General features: G+C 37.4%; 2 protein-coding genes across 4 annotated transcripts; one reads left to right on the forward strand and one right to left on the reverse strand.

Moving 5' to 3' along the window:
• Nucleotides 1-5,902: 5,902 nt before the first annotated feature.
• Nucleotides 5,903-8,166, forward strand: LOC108778389 (uncharacterized). Its single transcript, XM_018545561.1, has 3 exons — nt 5,903-6,677; nt 7,113-7,574; nt 7,654-8,166. Exons 1-3 carry the CDS (start codon nt 6,276-6,278, stop codon nt 7,771-7,773), a joined length of 984 nt encoding a protein of 327 aa, XP_018401063.1. The 5' UTR covers nt 5,903-6,275; the 3' UTR covers nt 7,774-8,166.
• Nucleotides 8,167-12,067: 3,901 nt separating this feature from the next.
• ari-1 (E3 ubiquitin-protein ligase ariadne-1) lies at nt 12,068-20,066 on the reverse strand. 3 transcript variants are annotated; one of them, XM_018545501.1, is made up of 8 exons: nt 19,844-20,066; nt 16,213-16,575; nt 14,843-15,022; nt 14,702-14,764; nt 14,408-14,623; nt 13,779-14,336; nt 12,414-12,640; nt 12,068-12,316 (listed from the first exon to the last, which is right to left on the reverse strand). In XM_018545501.1, the coding sequence occupies exons 2-8, from the start codon at nt 16,420-16,422 to the stop codon at nt 12,235-12,237; spliced, it is 1,536 nt and encodes a 511-aa protein (XP_018401003.1). In that variant the 5' UTR covers nt 16,423-16,575; nt 19,844-20,066; the 3' UTR covers nt 12,068-12,234. The 3 variants fall into 3 exon arrangements, with proteins under 3 accessions (XP_018401003.1, XP_018401004.1, XP_018401002.1); XM_018545502.1 differs by lacking the exon at nt 19,844-20,066 and adding an exon at nt 16,995-17,025; XM_018545500.1 differs by lacking the exon at nt 19,844-20,066 and adding an exon at nt 16,758-16,925.
• Nucleotides 20,067-21,917: the final 1,851 nt, after the last annotated feature.

Consider the following 21,917-nt stretch of genomic DNA (forward strand, 5'->3'; position numbering starts at 1 on the left):
CAGAGGGGTCAGTTCGCGGTATGTATGTCTGCCAATCTTTCAGCAGGGTTAGTACTACCGTCATCCCAGGGACGTCGGAATCGGGCGGACCAAATCCTACTTACTATCTCGCACCTCGGCTGTAACTGAAAATTTGTCGGTCTTCGTTCGCAGAGCCCGCGGATGCGATTAGGAGCCAAGCGTTTTCTCGAAGAAACGAGATTCGTCATCAGGAAAATATAAATATATTTCGCGAAATGTTCGGCTGATCTAAGAATCGGTTAAATCGAGGCAATTGATATATTCGCCGCTCGTTGGATACTTCGGGATACGATCGATGGAGGATTAATGTAGCGATCGACACGAAGAGAGACAATTCGTAATTTTATACGATAGAGAAAAAAAAAAAAGAAGAGGAAGACGGGCCCGACCTCTGCGCTCCTGCGTCCTGGCTCGTGTTAGATTGCTGTAGAAGGCTTTATATCCACTTAGTCACCGACCGTCAAGCAATCATCCTATTGCCGGATTGTAGTATCATGAATGACCGTAAGAAAACGCTTACCGGGAGGCGGGCGGTCGCCACGCGAGTTCCCCTGAGATATTGCGCGCAGTTCACTCGCGCCATCGTTATTCCCACGGTTCCGCGCAACGAAAATCGTGCACGCACGATGTCAATTTACTAGCGACTACCATATAATAATATAATTTACTATAGTAACGCGGCGCGGCCGGCGTGTGATCGGTAATTCTCCTCTCTATTAGAAGTAGAGCTGGTGATTTGTTTCGAAGGCTTCGGCATTCAAGTTTCGAAGCTTGGAAGATTCAAAGCTTCAGTATATTAACTTCTTCGAAGGTCGCGGTTTCGAAACATCAAAGCTTTATTCTTCAAAAATTAAAAGAATCAAAATTATACAACTATTTAATATAGTTAATATAGTAACGAATTAATATGGTAACATTTTCGGAAGTATTTTTTTCTATATCGTAGGTATTTTTCTCATTAGTATATTAAAACGAGGTACGCGAAACACACGAGGTAATAATGAATGTATAACGATTTAATTAAAGATGAACTTGCGGGTACTCTTCTTTTGAGATACAAAATACAAGATAGCTTGTTGTACGTATATTTTATATACGCTTCGACATTACGAATGTACTGCCAGTATTTTGACTATTCTTAAACGAACGACAATTGACAGCAACAGAGCTATGCATATCAGGAGCAGACTTCCAAAATATATTTTGTCAAAAATTTCATTTTTTGAGTTAGAGATAGCGTATTTAGTCGAAAGACTCATATTTTAAGCTACTCTATGATGTTCTGAAAGCATTCTTTTCACTATCAATTTATGTACCGAAAAAAGTCTAGATCTTCGAGATGCATTTATTTAACATTATTAAAAATATAATAGTTTAGCAATCTTACATAACATTTTATATCTTACTAATTGTTATTTTCTGTAAGGCATGTGCGATTTCCTTGTGACTTTCTTTCGCGTTTTCTGAAAATTATAAATTTGGGCAAAACGCATTTTGAAAGTCTGCTCCTTATATATTATCATGAAATATCAGTTTTGGTACGATCATGTAAGTAGGTAAAACACTGATATTAGGAATCTGGATTAGATGGGTGACCGTAAATTTTTTCTCTTCACAATAGAGAAGTCTTGAGGATGCTTCTTCTAGGTACTTTTTCTTTTATATTTGATGGTACTTATATCCCTTGTAATTTACGTAATGTTTTTATTTCAACATGTACATACTTTAAATTTTTGACGATACAAAAGTGCATTATGAATATATTCTCATTTTTTCTTAATCGTGCAAATATATTTTTCAAAGTTTCGAAGCTTTAAAATTATCAAAAGTAAATTTCAATAGTTCGGAATTAATTTATTAAACAACTAAAATTCTTTCAAAGCTTCGTATCTTCGAAATTATCAAAAGTAACAGTCCTAATTAAGAATCATCCGACATTATTTTCTTTTTGTATTATTTTTGTATATACTTTGATTGTTTCGCTTTGTTTTTTATTTCCATGTTCTTAGAGAGTTGAATGTGTAGTAAACGCCTTCATCTATCTATTTATCTATCCCTCTCACCGCCCTGGTTCACCAGGCTCGAAGAAGCGACATACGGAAATAATTTGGTTCTATTAAATCTCATTTACACTTATGACTCATTTCGTCAATTTATTCGCGTCCGGTGGCGATATTTCAACGTCTTCGGTGCGCCGCCGCTATCTTACTTGGCGATGTGAAAGGCGCTTCGCGATCGAAACATATTCTCGATCGCGCACCGGTAAAGTGCATCCAGAGGATTCTCTGATGAATGATCTGAATTCTTTTGAATCGAATGTTTACGTAAAATTTGTAGATGCGGCTAAATCGCGTTGCGATTTATTCTCACAATAATGTAATCATTTCTCTCTCCCTGTCTCGAGTTCTGGACTCGAGCTTGTTACCGTATAAATTCAAATAGAACAACAAGAGTAACATTTAGCTGTTCTAAAGTTAAGCCATATCTGTAAAGGGGCGGAAAAGGATCGTGGACACGGTACATTAGCCCGTATCACCGGCAGTGATCTGAAACAGGTTTTGATCGACAGCGGCGTGGCACTCTGACGTAGAGTGCCGCGACGCGGCGGCGACGACGGCTCTCGTTTTCTTTATCCACCTAAGTATGCACACATCCGGCCGATCTGTACTCCAGCAACTTTCCTACTTCATTCATGGACGCATTCAGTGGCCTTTGAAGGTTGCACCGCAGAAAGGAGTGGTAGAGGCACGGTCTCCGCGCGGCACGGCACGCGGTGAGGCGGACAGGGACGTAATTAGGGGGGAAACTTCGCGAGAGAGGAGCTGCCATATGACATACACACGCGCGTACATACGTGTGAGAACCATACGCAGGCCCCTTCAAATCGACGATGGAATCCTGCCTCCGCGATCCGAAGCTCGGTTTTCTTCAGGAACTTTCGCATTTCATGTAACTGTGTGGAAAAAGGTACAGCGAGAAAGGTACACTTACTGGCCGAGAGCAGCTCGCCGTGCGAGAACGGAATGCCTGGGTCTCGTGCATATCTTTGCCGATTCATTGATAACCCCGACACGGGTGCACGCTCACCTGGTTACGTCACTGACCGGCGCGGACGACCGGCTGACAACGCGGACCAGTTTCAGTATAATCCTTTCGTGGAAATACACCGCTGGTCCGCGCTCGCGATCGCATTTACCTAATATGGCCCACATCGTCCGATTGTACCGCAATCTGTCGAGTATTTTCTATGAGTTATCTAGCTCTTACAAAAATTTAACACTGAAAAGCACTGAACAATGCTTTTAATTCTCAAAATAAATCTCAATTATAAATTTCATTATAATTAGTACTATAATTGCCTGTTTTTATTTCAAGACCATAAGTAATGTCTTTATAATTCTGCCATGAGTAAGTCTAATGTATCAGATTATGATTCGTATTCATAAATAGTTCTTATATTTAAGACTGTCTTAAATACAGTCTTAAGTAAAATTTTAAGATGTTATATAATATCAATCCAAGATATTTACAACCGATTCTATTCTAAGGTCATCTTAAATGTAGTCTTAGATGTCATAAACCAAGCACATAATCGCGTTAGCATCTTAAGACATTTCTGTTACCTAAGAATCAATGAACTATAAGAATCGACTATAAATACCAGCTCATACATTGGAGATTAGAATTCACATTCAATTAGAACAAAACGTATTAAACAATTAACATTATCTGAGTCGTTCTAATATTCAATTTGCAATCTTCAATCTTCAGCGTAATACAGGCTTCAAGAAGGCTCATGATGCTCATGTATGCAGAATAAATGAAAATGAACTGTAGATAATACGTACAGTATCAATTCGAATAGAAAAATCGCGTATTCGTTATCGACGCTGAATACCTTTATTTAACTTACGATTCAACTCGAGTAAAGAATTCTCAGCCAGCTTCATTGTGAACGATTTCGTCTACGGTTACTTGCAGGGTCTACGGTAACTGCGGCCGAGACTTTCACCGTTTCTCCGCGTCGTTACGGCAAATAATGCATCTCTCGCGAGTAGGTATGCGTGCGCGCGCGCGTGCAATCCTCTAAGGAATTCGGGAGGGAGAGAGGGGCGCGCGGAAAAGCTGAATGAATACAAATTTCTCAACGGTTGCGCAAGCGGTGACTCGAAGCGAAGCGAGAACTGTCGCTATACGCGCTCTCCAAGCCTGTACAGTTCATGAACGTGATCCCTATAGATCGGCCTATACACGCTCCTCCGACATTTCGAGCGTAACAAAGAATCTGCAAAGAATCTCGCTGTTCATTCGAGCTTTTTTAAAACCCTCGTCGGATCTCGAAACCGAAGTAATAATCGCGCGTCGACGATGCATCGGAAATTCCATTCCTCGGCTGCTACGAACAGAGGTAAAGCGCCCAGGTAAAGCCGCTCTCGCACGTGCGTGAGAGAGCGCGCTAGAAAGGGTTGAAGTTATCCGCGAGAGCGCCCCGCGGAGGAGGGACCGGGACGGCGCGGTGCACCGACACATGGGCGCGCGGCACCGCGCGTGTATACACACGGTGCACGTGTCGGGGCGGCACGGTGGTGGGGCGGAAACGTGAATGATCCATAGAGAGTCGTTACGGTGGTGTGCGAAGGTGTAGCGCGCGCTAACGTTTGTATGAGAGTGCCGTCGCGTCGCGTCGGCGATCGCCCGGCGCTGCTCCGCGCTCCATGCCATGGGCTCTCAATCGTCCGCGCTGCGCCTGCGACTTTTGCATCGAGTCGCATCGAAGAACTCGCCGAGCGCGGACCCGAAATGTCCGGAGGTACCTTTCGAAACTGTAATGTGGCTTTTGTGTGTTCATCTGAAATATTTTCTGACTACATTCGACTGTAACGTAGCTGTTAATATTTGCCGAATCGAATCCGATGTAAGGATATATAACGAAGTGCCATTGTAAAGAGAAGTCTGCTTTAGTTGTAAAAGACTCATCGAGCGTGACGTTAAAATTTTTTTAAAGTTTCTAATGAAACGTATAACCGCTTTTTCGGTATTTTTCTGTTCTGTTTTTGTAATAATTATTAACAAAGTTCTGTATTTATTTAATGACGTTTCATTCCATCTATTTGTGAGAAGCTGAAGGGGAAAGATGTTACCGCAGTCATATCTCCAAATACAGAACGGGGCTAATTTTTAGAGAAGTGCATCAGAAGAGGTATCAAGTGCGGACAATAATTTTTTTTAAACTTTTTGAGAAAATTAATTGCCTTTCACACGCTCTAATAGATATTTGTACTTGCTTAAAACGTTTATTTGATTTATACGCTTTTTTATTGATTTCATATGGACAGTATGAAACCTGTATCGAGAATCGGTAGGTAGTCATAATATAAAGAGGAAGAAGAATTGTTCGCGATCGGCAATCCTATACGTAACCGTGGAATGTAATATCTTTTAATTAGTTATTCTCAATACCATTGTCTGCTACTGCACATTTTCAACTTTCCTTATCGTAAAGATCTCCAAGGAATACCTTAAAGACATCCAGAGGACATTCTAGTCCTAAGGACATTCTCGGAACATTTTACATCCTAAGGACCTTCCCAGGACAGCCTACGCGACCGAAGCATTTCCTACATCCTAAGAGCACAGTAAGAACTTTCCTAGAACATCCTACGTCTTAAAGACATTCCTCGGTTAGAGTGTACTGTATGGGTCAGAGACATCGGAGGTCAAGCACCGTCAAACGGAGCACGATACCCTGGCTGGATCGCCGACGTTGAGAAGCGCTGAGCTACGTCATACAGTCCTCGTCGGCATTACGCGGTGCGGTGGGGTACAGTCTCGAGATAAGCGGTAGTGGTAGTGATGTGAAACATTCGTGGGTCGGGGCTGGTTGGCGGCATCGCCAGGCACTCCAGGCAGGGCAAGCAGGCAGGCCGAGGGAGCGGTACGGTAGACCGTAGAAGTTAGGTGCGAGACGCGGAGCAAGAGCGGAGGAGAAACGGCACGGCACGGCGCGGCGCGGCGCGGTTTCGGCTTCTCGGCATCGGCTTCGGAAATGGCCGCGGGAAAGTAGAGAGCGGAGCGTTTCGTCGCTGGCTGGCAGGCTGCGGTTCGGTTGGTCGGTCCGTCGGTTGGTTGGCCGGGTTGGATCGGTGTCGGTCGTGGTCCTTAAAGTTTTCGGAGCGCCGTGCGCTGCTCGTTCATCCGGCTGCATCGGGGCCGCGCGATCGATTCACACGCACCAGACGATCTCGCGGATCAACATGAGATGTGAGAGCGGCGCATCACCGAGGAAATCCGAGAAGACGTCGTTGGGAAACGGAAGCGACCTCGACGGAGGCGAGGAGTGGCGCTCGGTGGGTACGATTCCTCGCTCCGGTTCGGTTCGCGAGAAGAGGATGGCCGGCGACGACGGGACGACGACGAACAATGAGATCCTCGGCGCGGAGGGTGGGGAGGAGGGGCAGGGTACGTCAGCGCGAGGGGAACTGCATTCCAGAGTGGGCGGCATTCTGGAATGCGATCCCCCCGGTAACAGGAATTCGTCGAACGAACGAGCCGCCGCCGCCGCCACCGCCACCGCCGCTGCTAACAACGAGGACGGTGTCTGCCGATATGCGGTCGGCGCTGCTAACCGCGCTATGTCTTTCTTCGAGATGTGCCAGGTATCGTAAATCGACGACTAGTGCCGGTCCAATTGTCAATGTCCACGATTATTTAGCTCGCAGTCGCGAATGTAGAAAAAAAAACTTATCGGATTTTTAATTTCGCGGTTTACAACATAACTTGCCATTGAAACTGACAGTACAAACTGACAGTAATATTATATATATATGTTACATCAATGTTATAATTTTCTATTGAATAATGTAACTGTTATGTCTAACATGTGTTATATCACATTTATCTTCCCATGCAGCAAAACATTTAAAAGATGTTACATTCCCAGGATATTTGTAAGATGTTGTGTATTGGTTTAGGTGGTAGAAGTGTTATATGTATAATACTGATGTAATATTACAGTCGGTTTGTATTCCGTAGGTTTTGCGACAATTATAAAAATAGACTAGTGATTTACGAGGCTGTACTCGTCCTTTTAGATTCGACTCCAGTATCTGTTTCCACAACTGAGTCCACCTCCACGTTACAATATCCACGATGACTCCATAGAATCGACTGCGGAAATCCTGGCCAATGATGTGATGCGATACTTGTTGAAGGAAGACATCTATCTTATATCCCAGGATCCAGTCTCCCGCAGCATGAGACACAATGTATATCAAATGCTCAACAAACACAGCATTCTATTTACGAGTATGGTAAATCGTTTAAACGTCGTCCCTGATACCGCTTATGAAACATTCATGGGGGTCGCCAACGAGCTGTTCTTACACGGCGTTATCACATGGGCCAGGATTGTCTGCTTGTATGCTTTTATGGGCAGATTGGCTTTATGGGCCAGGGACAGAAGAATGCACAGTCTTAAAAAGAAATTGCCTTTATACGTCTCTAGATATGTTGGTGAAAATATAACACACTTTATCAAAGGCTATGGTGGATGGGTAAGTGAGCGCAATTATTAATTATTGTGATAAATATTCAAATATTTCGTCACACGAACCTGGCGTTGTCGTTTTGTAGGAACAATTATGCGTAGAGTATCCTGTAGCCGAAGAAGTTAGTGGAGCAGTTTGGCGGAGTCTACTAATGACAGGAGCTACTCTTGGTTTGATCGCCACGATCTTGTCAGTGACTTCCTGATGGAACCTTACGGGATCGTGTGATCTGAGTATGTTTTGTTGTCAAGAAGCTTTCGCGTACTTATGTTCTATGAGAACACTTGCAAATGAAATGTAAACAGATTTTTATAACGAACGCACAATGTTACATTTCACATCGGAACAATTTGATTCGAACGCAGCGTTTGCTACGTCTATACGAGGAATATGCAAAATTAACAAGAGATACATCAACGCGTTGACAAACATAATTTTCATATCAATGTCACTCGGGCTTAGAATCATCCTACTTTTTATATAACTCCGAACCTACATAGCATGAGCGACAGACAATGACGCTAGTTTCCTATTACAATACCTTATAACAGACTAGTGAAATTAGTGGAATATCTTATTTAATTCTACAATAGACATTTTATATTAAAATAATTCCTAATAATAATACTCAAAATTTTGAAGAAATTTTTAGAAATTTACGCAACAGAGGAATCTCGAAATTATATTGAATTTAGGTAGACGCAATCTATTTATTTATAATTTATTTTAGGTAGAGAATATATTAAATAATAAATTTTTTTTGAGTATTTTTGGTCAGAGAACCGATCGCAATCACACACTTTTAAACTTTAAGGGATATATGTAATACCGAAAAAAAAAAACGATGGCTACGAACTATACCATCATGTATATTCAAATAATGGCTACTTTTTTATATGTTCATATATTCTATTACACTTGCAAAAATTTTATATGCATATTCAGAATAAATACTTTTATAAAATAACGATCGTTCTCCTGTAATCATTATTATTGTGAAACAAGAGAAAGATTAAAAAATACCTACTATAATTGTCGATCAATAATTCTCGCAATTCCACAAAAAAAATTAAAATGTCATTTTTTTTATCTTCCGATCCCATTAGTATTAAAACACATACAAATGTGCATTATTCGTGTTTGCTATAAAATTAATTTCTCATACATTATCAAGTATCGTATTATCAATGGAAGTTTACAGGGTACAGAGCAAGTTACTGTTATAAAAATTTAAATATAGTTTTATGAAGCGATTTATACTACTACAAATAAAAATCCCTCATAAAATAATACAAAGACTTATTTACATGGTGTAAGTATTTTTGTTTTCTTGGAAGACATCGAGTCCACATCGTTAAAGCCTTTTTAATGTATCATAAATTATAAGTGCTAAGTTTTAATATACTGTTGTGTATTGTGACAAAAGGGATCGATCTTAATTAATCATTACGAAATATTATAAGTGACGTTTGATGTATATGTTTACAAATAATCAAAAATGCTGACTATGTAAAATAACACCATCATTCCTAAAATGAACACAATCCTCCTAAAATATCTATGTAATCTAAAATTTAAGTAATAAGTATCTTATTGGAAACTCACAACAAATGAGAAATGGGATATACTGGCCATAACGATTGAAGTTAGATCTTAATGCTTTAAATAATTCAATGTATAAATTATGTGTATACTATATGGCCCGTATATTCAGAATGCGCTTACAGCGATGTTAGCGCTCTAACATGCTATAGTTTACGTTATGCATACTATAAAATTTCATCAATAAAAACGCGTTCTGAGTACGGATCTATATGTACTTGTTAACAATAATTGTAGTCATTTAAAATTGCGCGCTGAATTTGTTTGGACTTGAAAACACAGCCAAACTATTGAAATAATTTCACAATTAAATTTTGATGCTCTCAATAGGTGTATCTATTAAATAAATTTATTTATTGTGAAAAATATTATCTCGGCCGGAAGTCGAACCCGGATCTCTTGCATTTAATACGAAAAAATTTAAAATATTTATTAATGAGGAATAATAAAAGGCACTGACAGTTATACACAAATATAGCTTGGAAATAAGAAATGTAATTATTTTCTGTAAAATGTCTTGCGATGATACAAATTAATAGAATAATCGAATATAAGTAACAATTCAACATTTGCATGTGGACAATTGTGTTTAAAACGACATATAATACTTATTTAAAAAAGACTATGTTGTATATCAGAACTCCAACTTACTGAAATTTACACATGCAAACAAAATGCGAAAACAATCTAAGCTATAAATTTTTTTTTCACGATGAGTATATTGTATAGTAGGATATTGGGATAATAACTTGCCTCTTTTTATTTTTTATAACCAAATTGGAGGATACATTTCTGCCAAGGAAATATATTAACCATTATTTTCAGCGTTGAAATCTCGTACATAGGTATTTTCATACTCAGGACACTACTGAGATCTAAATCATTACTTAAATTTACAGTGTATGTATGTATATATGTGGATGGATGTATGTATATATATTGCATTATTTACAATATATATTATATATTTATAATTATATATGTTAACAAAAGGCAACACCGAACAATGATCAGAAATCTATTCCTAAGGATCTTAAAAACATGACAATGCATGATAATGTACGTATTGGTTCATAACTACAAAAGTAAAGTCACGGTTCTTTCTATATACATATTACACTTTACTAGTAAAATAGTTTATTTCATTATTGTATAAGTTTTGCCATTAAAATACTCATAAATACTAAATATGAATGGATAATGAAATTCTTGACACAAGTTTGCAATCTATTCCAAATAAAATTCAATTAACTACTTACGGTGCTTTTTCGGATATGTCTGATTAATTTGACAGCTAAACGTTTTAACTTCATATATGCCACATATTTTTTTTCATGAATATGAAGACTTGGCCTAGAAGTTCGGGTCATATGTACAAGAAATTTTGAACATTTACGAATTTTATTTTTTATACACAGGATCAAGTTCTTTAATACGTTGTAGTTTACTGAATTGAGTGAATGAGATACAGATTATAAAATCACAAACTAGAGGGGAAATTCGGGCGATTATATCTAACAATTTCCTTATATCTAGTCAAATTTTGCGACTGTACAGAAAACAACTGCATTTTAACTTTTATTTCAGATCCTAATGTGCATAATAGTAAGAATCAACAATTTCGGTTTAATAAATCTTCAAAATTAGATATCTATTTTGCTATTATTGATATTACTATGTTTAAGTATTATGCGTTTGTGTGTGGATATATATACTATATTAACTGTACAAACGGAAAACTCATTTCGTCTGTCACTTATATTGACAATTATAAGTAATTATTTTATTGTAGTCAACCTTCAATTAGTTAGCTAAACACATCGTCAGCGTTATGCATGTAGATAGCAATCAGATTAAATAAAAGGATAATTTTATTTGTTTAAATAAAAGGAGGAACACAGAGATAATAAAATAACAATAGAAAACACGATAATAAAGATATTCCTAATTTTAGAACTAAATAAAATTTCTTTATGTAGATCTTAACTATATATTTATATTATATCACACATGTATATATATAAATTTAAAATCGAGACACAATGCAAAATAAAAAATTCAATTTACAACATGTATAATAAAGTATTAATTTACAAAAAGAAAAAAAAATAGTGTTTTCTTGCAAGTCAATAATTATAGTGTTATACTTTTATATGCAGAGATGGAATATGGTACATGTGAAAGATATCACAAACTTGGCCCCCTTTAATCTGCACAATGTCAATATGAATGTAATTAATTGATATTATAAATAATAATTTATTTGTAAAAGAATAAAATATATTTAAAAAATTGGTAGAATAACATTTTTACAAGATTGGAAAATATTTTGTATTTAAGCATCTTTCTTGAAAACAGTATACAAGCAAGAATAAGAAAAAGCTATCAAACATGAATACATAACACTGATGATATGCACATAGATAATTTAGTTTTTTTTTAAACATTGGCAGTTGTAGCCTGGACGTATAGTGGTCCAAAATAGAGTAAAACAATTGAGATAATTTATTTGAATTGTATCTAACTTATTTTAAATAGTTATTCTTAAAATATTAAGGGGGGAAGAAAATAAGTTTTCAGGGGGTTCACAAGGTTTCAATTCGCCTAACATCAGTAAAATATGCAAAATAAAATAGCAAATTTTTAGTGAAGTCACGTTCATATCACAACATTTTAAGTATGTTGCGAATAATGACACACTTTGTTCGTCTTAATGAATATAACTTTTCTTAAGATTTCCTAAAACAATGGGACATTTTTATCAAGAATCAAGAATCTACAATGATGTATTATACACAGCAAGCACAAATCAATATTGTCCAATCAACTTGTTTGTGATCGGATTGAATTTTAATAATTTGAATTCAATATTAATTATAAACGACATTATAGGTGTTGTGCCACAGAGCATATTATATATAAAGTGCATATAACACGTTCATCACTTTGTGACAAGCTCCATTTTTGTCTCTTGTTAACTCTTTCTTGGTTTATCACAGTTGGGGCAGAGGTGGGAAGGAAGAGGACTTGTATCACCCCAAAAAATGAAACTAACAAGATTCCTCTATTCCTTATAATCCCACCATTCTTTCTCATACCCTTCATGGACATGTTCTAAAAGCACTTTTCTTCGGCTATCGCAGTATCTTTAAAAGCACACACATACACAAAAATGTAATATTATTTTGACAAAAACATAAACAAAATATCTTTTTTTTTTTTTAAATAATGCATAATCCTTACCTATATTTATCCTGAACCTTTTGTTTAATATCTGCCAGATTTTCACTCGTGATATCTCTTTCAAGATATTCAGAGAGGCATTCTGTAGCACTCTCCAGATCTTTTTGGTTATCTTCAAAAATCACAGATTGATTGTTCTTTTTCACATAATAAGCGAAAACATAAGTGTACATGAGAGTCTGTCTACAGGAACACAAAATATCAACTGCCTTTTTTAAAAATTGTACCTGAAAAGAAAATAATTTGATATCTAAAATAATATTAATAAATAATAATATTAATAAATAATGATGTATATATAATTTTATTAACGATTTTTGTTAATGGCTTTTCGTTTATAACTATAAGTTAATAAAATTCTTGTTATATATAATCAGCTTAAGAACACAATATTTTGAATAGAATATAGAGCTTTCCATTTGGTGATACACAAGTCAACACAAGTATTGTTCTATCTTTATTAATCATGGAATGCTAAAAAAAATAGAACTGTATCATGGATAGAACATTTGTCGACTTGTTACTAAATAGAAAGCATCCTATATTATATATTACAACTATATTATATATTACAAAATACTAATATACTAAATCTTTATTTGTAAAAATGTATTATCTAACAAGAAAGGGGGGTTTTAGACAACTCAAAAACTTGTGCAAGTGGAGTAGTTTATCTACAAAACTATTTTTCGTTCGGAATTTTGAGGGTGAAACACTCCTTCGAAAAAATCAGTTTTTTTTTTCTTTTGAAGCACATATTATCGAAACTTTATAAAAAACAAAAAAAATTTCAGAATGAAAATTGAATATATATATTCATTCTTACATTAGCATACCAGGTCAAATATTTATTTAAACGAGCTAATAATTAGTACTAAAATAATTTTAAATCTTTACTATTGTTTTTCCCAATATAATGAGATTCTGCGTAGAATTATAATGTAAAGATTTAAAATTATTTTAGTACTAATTAGCTCGTTTAAATAAATATTTGACCTGATATGCTAATGTAAGAATTTGTTTTATTATTATACGAGCGAAAGTTAACTTATGAATAATCTAGAATTGTTCATTTTAATTATTATATATATTCATATTTCTAAGATAAATTTGTTTAAAGAAATATGTATATTAGTTTGATATCTAACTTTGATCGTCATGGCGTTTCTCATATTTAAGTGATATATTCACATGAAGGAATTTATTTTCAATGTTGTATATACAAAATATATTAGGAATGCACCGGTAAAATTACCAGATATCGGATATTTCTCGAATATTCGGTACATCCCTAAAATATATATAAATAATAGTGATATACATAAATGTAATTCAACTTAAAAAAATTTATTGTTATTATTGTACCTCAATCCACGACATGTTATGTTGCTGCATTTCTTCCATCTTCTCTTTTACACTAGCATACAATTTACTTTCAAACTTTAATGATTGCATATGATTCATATATCTATTGCAATAAAATAAATATCTCTGTAAAGCTGATCTGGATTTTTCTTGTGCATCTCTGGCTACTTTAGCTTCCTCTTCATCGTAACGGTTGCAATTATACCAGCTAGAACCATGTGGTTCCCAAGGTCCAAGACATACCCAACAAAATTCAGTTTTACAATTTTGATTCTTGCAAACCATATGGTTACATCCGCCATCTTTTTCAATAGTAACATTACACTTGGGACACTCCTTTGTATTAGCAGCGATCCAGTTTGATGTTTCAGAATCATCATCGCATTTTTTAATCCACTTACGAAGTAAATGACACTTTACAGGATCGTGCCAGTTTTCGCCACAGTGGAAACAGAAGATGTGTCCACATTTGCAAGTGACTGGTCTTGCTTCTACATACTGTACCTTAATGGCATTATTGCAATCAGGAGAAGGGCACCATCTCAGTAACCTATTGCACTGTAAAGAAGAGAGATGTATTAAACATTAATAACATCCAATAAATTTAATTACATTAGTCAAATATTTACTTCAACAAAGCTATTGGTGATTAAATGTTGATATTTTAATTTAACTTTGGAATCTTTGACAAGTCGCATAACACTGGCATCGTCGACTAAAATGTCACACGCGTGAGCAGCACATGCTATTGTTTGTCCAACTCCTTCTTCCATGATCTTAGTTGTCAAGTATTCACCCCAACAACCGGTACAAAAACGATGTCCGCATTCCAGACCGGTCATCATCTAATGGTTTTTATAATATGTTTTTTAACATATTCTATTTTACTACTATTTTTTAAACAGTGGGTAAAATAGACTTACTGAGGATGGCAAGATCATGAAACAGATGCCACATTCCTCCGTTCCATTTGTCGGTCTTTTAGGCTGTATTACAAACATAGGTAAAATATAATTACTTGTGAGTGATAACAAAAATATAATTTAAATAAACTATGCACGTACGTTTACTAACGAGCTTTGAGAGGACCGACTTCTGCTTATCAAAGGACCTTTCCTAAACGGATTAATAACACGTGCCTCGGCAAACAACTTTTCCTGATCACCGTCGTAAAATCGTTCCATCAATTTTTCCTTATCCCATTTAAAGTGATTTAATAAAATACGTGTGGTAGTAGCTGGTATCTATAAGTGAACACATGTAGGTACATGTAAGTAGATATAATGTTACTTATAACTTATTTCGAAAAGCAAAAAACCTAAGACACAATTAAAAAACACAGACAATAGGAACAGCGAATAAAACAGATTTTAGTCTATCAAAAAAAAAATGTATTCTGATATACACGATTTCTAGAATCGTTATTTCTTATTATCTGTATTTTTCAATTATATCTCACCCTAAAGGTTGATTGTGTATCTTGAAACTGGATGAAAATTACAAAAATTAATAAATTCACTAGAATATTTAGGATTTCATTAGACAATATTGTAATTTTTATCTCGTTTCAAGACGCAATTGTCCTGATTCTAGCTACAAGTCGATCGCAAGCTTGTTGCAATAGACATTCTAAAGCATTAATCTAAAAATTGACGCTTCAGATTGGCCGTCGACAAGATTGCGATTAACTTACGATTAACCTTCCTATGATAAGATAAATTTTTAAGGTATCCCCAGAAAAGTAGGATTGGATCTGACCTGATGCTGTCTTGTTCATATTTTATCTAATCAATATAACAAAATAAGTAAAAAGTATATACCACAAAACTTCTTGTTCTGTTAAACAATGTATAAGATCCTTTTTATCTTAAGGAAGGATCACACACACTTGTTCTTTGTCACTGCACTAGGCTGGTATTACGTTTGTCATGTGACAAATCATTTTAAGCCTATTGATTGGCTGTAAGAAAGAGAAGTTGTTAGCTGTCTCTATTCTATAGCCAATCGATAAACTTAAAACTTCTTTGTCCTCCAACAAATGTAGTATTAGCCCTAGGGTGAAATTTCATTTATGCGTTTTTATCGTATGACAAATTTTTCAAACCTATTGATTAGCTATAGGATAGAGAAATTTGTAAGCTCTGCGGCCTGTATATTTGCCATACGACAAAAACACAAATAAAATACCCAGACTACATTAGCCTGCTAAAACTTTCCCTCTCACTTTTGTTAAACTTAAAAAAAACAGGATAGACCTATGATACATATGTTTTCTGTTTCTACACTAGATTGCACTAGAATTCTTGTTCTCACTTTCAACGAATATCGAACATATACCAGTCTTATTTTAAACAGTATACACTAGTTCATCCAATAAAGAAAAGAGAGATAAGATAATAAAGAAATCTTATCATCCATAAATTAGGAAGCTTACTTCGACAACAGTGTTGACTTCCTTTATGGAGTCAACCATGTGCTGCACAATCTCTTCTGTAGAAAGTACTTCAAAGGGATATTCGTCGACATCGGTAGCTCGTTCCCGTGGATTACCAGACTCTATTTCCATAGCAAAATCAACGTCGTCGCCACTCGACTCGTTGCCGGAGTCAACGTCATCATAAAGCGTTTCTTCCTCCGAATCCATCGTTCCAATTAGCGCGCTTTTAGTCTTCTACACTGATGTTTCTTCTTCCTTCTTTCTCGAGCAGAGTAAGTGAGCAGATCGCACCTATGGATGTGTCGAGTGCATGAAGTTCGCGAGGAAGTCGTGCTACGTTGATCCAATCAAAGTTTCATCCTAAATACATAAACGTAGTGACTTTAGAAAGAAGAAATTTATATTTAAATTAATTAATACGATATAGAATATCAACGATCGCCACGGGGATTTACATTTTCATTCGTATTCGATGAAATTTAGAGATACTACGGAATGAGAGTGAAACGGAAAGGCGCGCGATTTCGAGGTTCCGGACGCACCTGTCGCGAGGAAAACGACTTATGTCTCCGTACGTGACATCATCGTTTCCCGACGCTACCCGAATCCGGAGAACAGCATCCGGAGCGGCTGTCTTTTCCAGACGTAGGTGCGCGCGCGTGATGGTCAACTACAACGCGTCCGAATCCTTTCGAAGGCGCGAGATGCTCGACGGATTTTTACCCGACGTTTCCGTTATAGGGAGAAAGAGAGAGAGAAAAGGGAACAAAGTCAGCTACCAAAACATCCGAGATGAACTCCGGGAGCGGGAGCGCCAACAGCTAATCTCACGGCGAAGCGAAGACGTTCGCGCTCGGTCGGCCGATTGCGACACTTCACGTCGTACCGACATTCACGCTGGAAGAAACGAAAATACGGACACCAACAAACGATATGATTGATGGGCCAAGCGGGCGGACGAGCGTATCGCACATGCACATACACTCGCGAGGCTGACGTTTTTGCACTGTCAAGCCTCAGGCTTCGGCGCGAAAAAAAATTGCAGGTCACGAGGCCGCACGCCTAAATACGGACGCGCCTCCTCCGCAAGGCTCTCCGGAGGCGTCTACTTCGATTTTGCGTGCCCGATATATAAATATACGCGCGAAGGACAAGCCCGCGTGCGTATCGTGTGATACTCGGATTCGCTAATTAGCACACGCGCGCGTTTATAATAAGGCGCGACACGTTGGTTCAAGGGCAATATCGATCGCGCGCGCGCGCGCGCGAGGAGGGACGCTCGAAGACTCTCCGGACTCTTGGCGGGAGTGGGACTCTGGCGAGCATGTCCTGTCTACCGTGTTCCTTTCTGTCGCGAACGGATCTCGATGAAATTTCGCACACTGTCAGAGTCGCTCAGAGTAGAATATCTGAAGAAGCTGTGTTCGATTCTTTTAATCTGAGAATTCAAGCAGAAACGTAAAGTCGCGATATGTTCTCGTAAGACTTGTTAGAACACTTATATAAGTGCTTATAATTTTATGCAATACCTTTACAAAGCTTCTCGCTAGCCGTGAGATTTACGAGAAATCGTAGATATGTTTGCGAATGATATCGTATATATGTGTCTTACGATATATATATAAATAGAATTATTATACAATATCAGTCACAAATTCTTGCAAGTTTTACGAGAGCCATACGATTTTACTTAGAATTGACCGATTTTTATTTTCTTCTTGACTCTTTATAATGACAATCCGATATCGTTGTCACTGCGCAAATATTATGTAATGTATATGACAAAAAAAAACTACTCACCGACGACAAAGACTGTGTCCCAAAATTTACAGCTAGTACTGAAAATCTATGGTGCATGTGACGTAAACTATAGATTTTCGGTCAGTAAATTTTGTGTGGGACTATAACAATAATGAACTGTCATTAAAGTTACAGAATCGGAACACTAGATAGATTTCTGATAACTTATTTCTTCAATCTAAATGAGTTACCGATAACTTTATTCTCTCTCTCTCATATTTTCCAGATATCCTATTTATTCATTATCTGAGAATTATCCCATAAAATTATCTAGAGATGAAGAAATTGGCCATAAAGAGATCACACAGTACCATGCATAAAACTATCTTCATCACATATTACTCGAGGAAGAAAAGTAGAATGAAACTTAGGGTTTTTGGTACATGCTACTAATACTGAAAATTTATAATTCAGCGATCTACAATGAGATTTTAAGGTGGAAAACTTAAAATAATAAGAATCTTATTGGACCATACGTATGAAAACAGTTAATAAGAAATAAAGGCCCATAGTGGCCAAAGTTAGATCTTTAATGCGTAAAACTAAAGCTTTAAGCTTTGAAAAAGAAATTAGTCACAGAAGAATGAGAATAATTAACGAATGGCCAATTTCTTACTGCCTAAAGATTGCGGCACAAAAAAAACTTAAGTAGTAAAATGTAAGCAGTAAGCAAATTAGTCACACAATCACAATAAAGGTTATAAGATAATAATATACATCGTAGCAAATACAAAATGGTGACTTTTTTGCTTACTGCTTAAGTTTTTTGTGCATTACGATGCTTTCTAGTAAGAGGCAGTTGACACAATAGTTACCTTCTAATTAGTGACACAAGTCGACACAATGTCATTTCTTTCTTTGCATTCTGCGAGTAACAGACAGAATGCTTGTGTCAACTTGTGCTACTAAGCATTTCATTTAATGCTCACACATTCATGGAATCATTCTATCCTTGTTTATCAATGCTTGTGAACGTTGAGAGTTATATGGAACACAGTCTAAATAAAAGGCACTCAACGTTCTGTTTTGTGCTTACAACGCTCATAAGTATCATTTGTCCTTGTTTAACATTTGACAAACAAAGACGAACTGAGGCTTACAGTGTGTGAGCATAAAAATAAAACGCTCCTATAATGTAGCACAATGAATCATTGGCTGTGTTCAGCAGAAAAAGTAGCTTTGCAACTGTTGTAAAATTCTTGAATATAATTGGCTTATACATTTAGATCTAATGAGGAAGTAAGGTCAAGATCAATCATATTAAAGAATTTTACAACAGTTGCAAAGCTATTTTCTCTGCTGAATGCAGCCATTATGTCCTTGTTGTTTACTAATGTTAAACAAAGATGAAATGATCTCATTATGTTACACTGAGGATGCTTTCATTTAATGACACAACTCGATACAAGCATCGTTCTATCCTTCTTGGCATTCAGTGAATAACGAAAAGCGACACTCGACAACTTGTGTCACTTGATAGAAAGCACCTTGCTGGAAAGCACCAATAGTCTTAAGGCAGCTTAAGTTGCTCATTATAGACTGTCAAGCCCAAGATACAATGCGAGGGAATAGCGATAACGATAAGTTTCAACTTATCAGAAATCGAATACACCGGAATACACATTTTTGATAGGTTGAAACTTATCGCTATCGCTATTCCCTCGCATTGTGTCTTGGGCTTTATAGACGCTGCTTTACATATACTACAGTCATACGTCATACATTGAAGTAGTGGCAGTATACATATATACATATCGGAACACGACTTTACACGCGCGAGCGCCTGAACCGACACAGCCGAGATGATAAACAAACCGAAGGCACGTACGGATGACGTTACGTTGTCTGCTTGTCCACCCCCGTCGTCAAGCCTGCGTTACGTTTGCGTTTGATACGAGCTCGCGTAATTCTTGTTGAGGAGGCAGCACAATTTTCCAGCACGTCGGTGGACGCGCAGGAATTACGGAGCAATTCTTTGACGATCTCCGTTGTACTTGCGAATTATTACCGTCACATGAGCCGCAAAGTCTTTAACGCGATAGTGTCGCGTGCAAGCGTTTATCCTCGTCCATCGTATACACAAGCGTCGCGTTGTTGCGAACGACGACACGCACAAAGAGAACTCGCGATCACGAATAACCGTTTGCCATGAAAGGAACGGGAAGCAATCGAGAGGGAGACTGAGGCGGACTGAGGAATAGCCGGAGAGGAAGAGAGAGGGAGAGAAAGCCTCGAACGGGTTTATAGCCCGAGCGCTGCTGCCACGGTTGCGACAACGCGCGCCATGCCGACATTGAATTCTTTGGCGATCAAATGACGACGAACGTGCCACCGTTTTCCATCATCGTTGTCGTTTATCAATATGAAGTCGTAACTGCGAAGCTAAGAAATCACACCGGGAATTTCGCAACAGTTATGTAGACGATATACACAATCACTATCTAACACGTGAACAAATCGACGAACGGTGACGAACAGTGTAACAGTCGCGAACTGCCTCAAAAAGGCTGCCGCTGCCGGATTGCAGACGAAACTGTCATGCTAACAGCACGTGGTGGGGATTGTAGAGAGCAGTGGAGTACGTCGACAAATGCTAGCAATACATACTACTGGATGACAAAGAAATTTGTGGAGACAAATAACACATTCGATTTACTCAACCTGACTTTGATGGTTTGTTCTGCTTAGCTACAAAAGAAGAGCTAAACCGTGCAAAAAGTGTAGCTAAAAAGATACTCTAAAGGGGCCTACAGACCAGAGCGGCGCAGCGGTGAAGCGGCGAGCGATAGCCAATGAGAGCCATGATTTTGCGTAAAAGCATGGCTCTCATTGGCTATCGCTCGCCGCTTTACCGCTGCGCCGCTCTGGTCTGTAGGCTCCTTAAGGCTTTGACTATATAATATGGACTGCTAGCAGCAACTTCAGACTGGATATCAAGATGTGTCGCGCCCCCATCGACCAATGGAGGAATGCGTGAACTAATTTCACAATTCACAATTGACGTGCTCGGGGTCCCAAGCTTCTAAGGGTGCAGTCCCATGGAGCGTATCGCGCGTATCGCGGATTAGCGGATCGCCAATCACAGAATCGTTCTGTTAGATCTGTTTACAAATAAGGGTGCAAACCCATGCAGCGGAATAGCGTAACGCGGAACGAGAGCGGAACCAATCACGAGCGTTCCGCAGTTTTCATTACGCGGTTTCAAATCCCTTAATCTCCATAGAGCGCAATGAGCGTAAGCGGAATTATCAGCAAGTTCGTAAATAACGTTTAAATATTGTATTTATCATTCATTTTTTATTATCAAGTATCTAAATATAGAATTAAATGCATTTCTCATTGGAAAAAATATTTAAAGATGTTAAAATTTATGAAATTAGTTTTAATGTGATTGTAACCTTTATGAAATAACGATTTATGATTGGTTGCGCAAAGTCTGCGTTGCGCTTATTACGCTACATGGGTATTAAGGGTTCACGTTTCAACGTAACAAAACTGGCGGAATAACAACGTTGTGAGTACAGAGATAAATTATTAGTTATTACTCACTACTAATGACAGATTTCCTAATCAAAAAATGCTTGAGAAACATGATCGTTCGTGATTTTATTAGTTATTACTCACTATTAATGACGACAGATTTCCTAACCTAAAAATGGTTGAGAAACGTGAACGCTCGTGATTGGTTCCGCTCTCGTTCCGCGTTCTGCTATTCCGCTGCATGGGTTTGCACCCTGATTCGTGAAACGGAACGATTCTGGAATGTTTTTGCGTTAGGTTAGGTTGTATCTAACAAGTTGTACCTAAAAATACAAAACTTTTAATATATATTTTTGGTATGTAAATATATTTAAATATATAAAACTGATGGAATATAAACCTAATCTAACTTATAACACACT

Source organism: Cyphomyrmex costatus, unplaced genomic scaffold, assembly GCF_001594065.2.
Source record: "Cyphomyrmex costatus isolate MS0001 unplaced genomic scaffold, Ccosl1.0 scaffold5, whole genome shotgun sequence".
NCBI classification, from domain to species: Eukaryota; Metazoa; Arthropoda; class Insecta; order Hymenoptera; family Formicidae; genus Cyphomyrmex; species Cyphomyrmex costatus.

Bases quoted from the DNA above. Each gene is read 5' to 3' on its own strand.
- ari-1 (XM_018545501.1), bottom strand. From the start codon at position 16,422: ATGGATTCGGAGGAAGAAACGCTTTATGATGACGTTGACTCCGGCAAC. The intron at 15,023-16,212 runs GTAAGCTTCCTA...GTTCACTTATAG, and splicing joins AAGTCAACACTGTTGTCGAA to ATACCAGCTACTACCACACG. The intron at 12,317-12,413 runs GTAAGGATTATG...GTGCTTTTAAAG, and splicing joins AAGGTTCAGGATAAATATAG to ATACTGCGATAGCCGAAGAA.
- LOC108778389 (XM_018545561.1), top strand. From the start codon at position 6,276: ATGAGATGTGAGAGCGGCGCATCACCGAGGAAATCCGAGAAGACGTCG. The intron at 6,678-7,112 runs GTATCGTAAATC...TCGTCCTTTTAG, and splicing joins CTTTCTTCGAGATGTGCCAG to ATTCGACTCCAGTATCTGTT. The intron at 7,575-7,653 runs GTAAGTGAGCGC...GTCGTTTTGTAG, and splicing joins TCAAAGGCTATGGTGGATGG to GAACAATTATGCGTAGAGTA.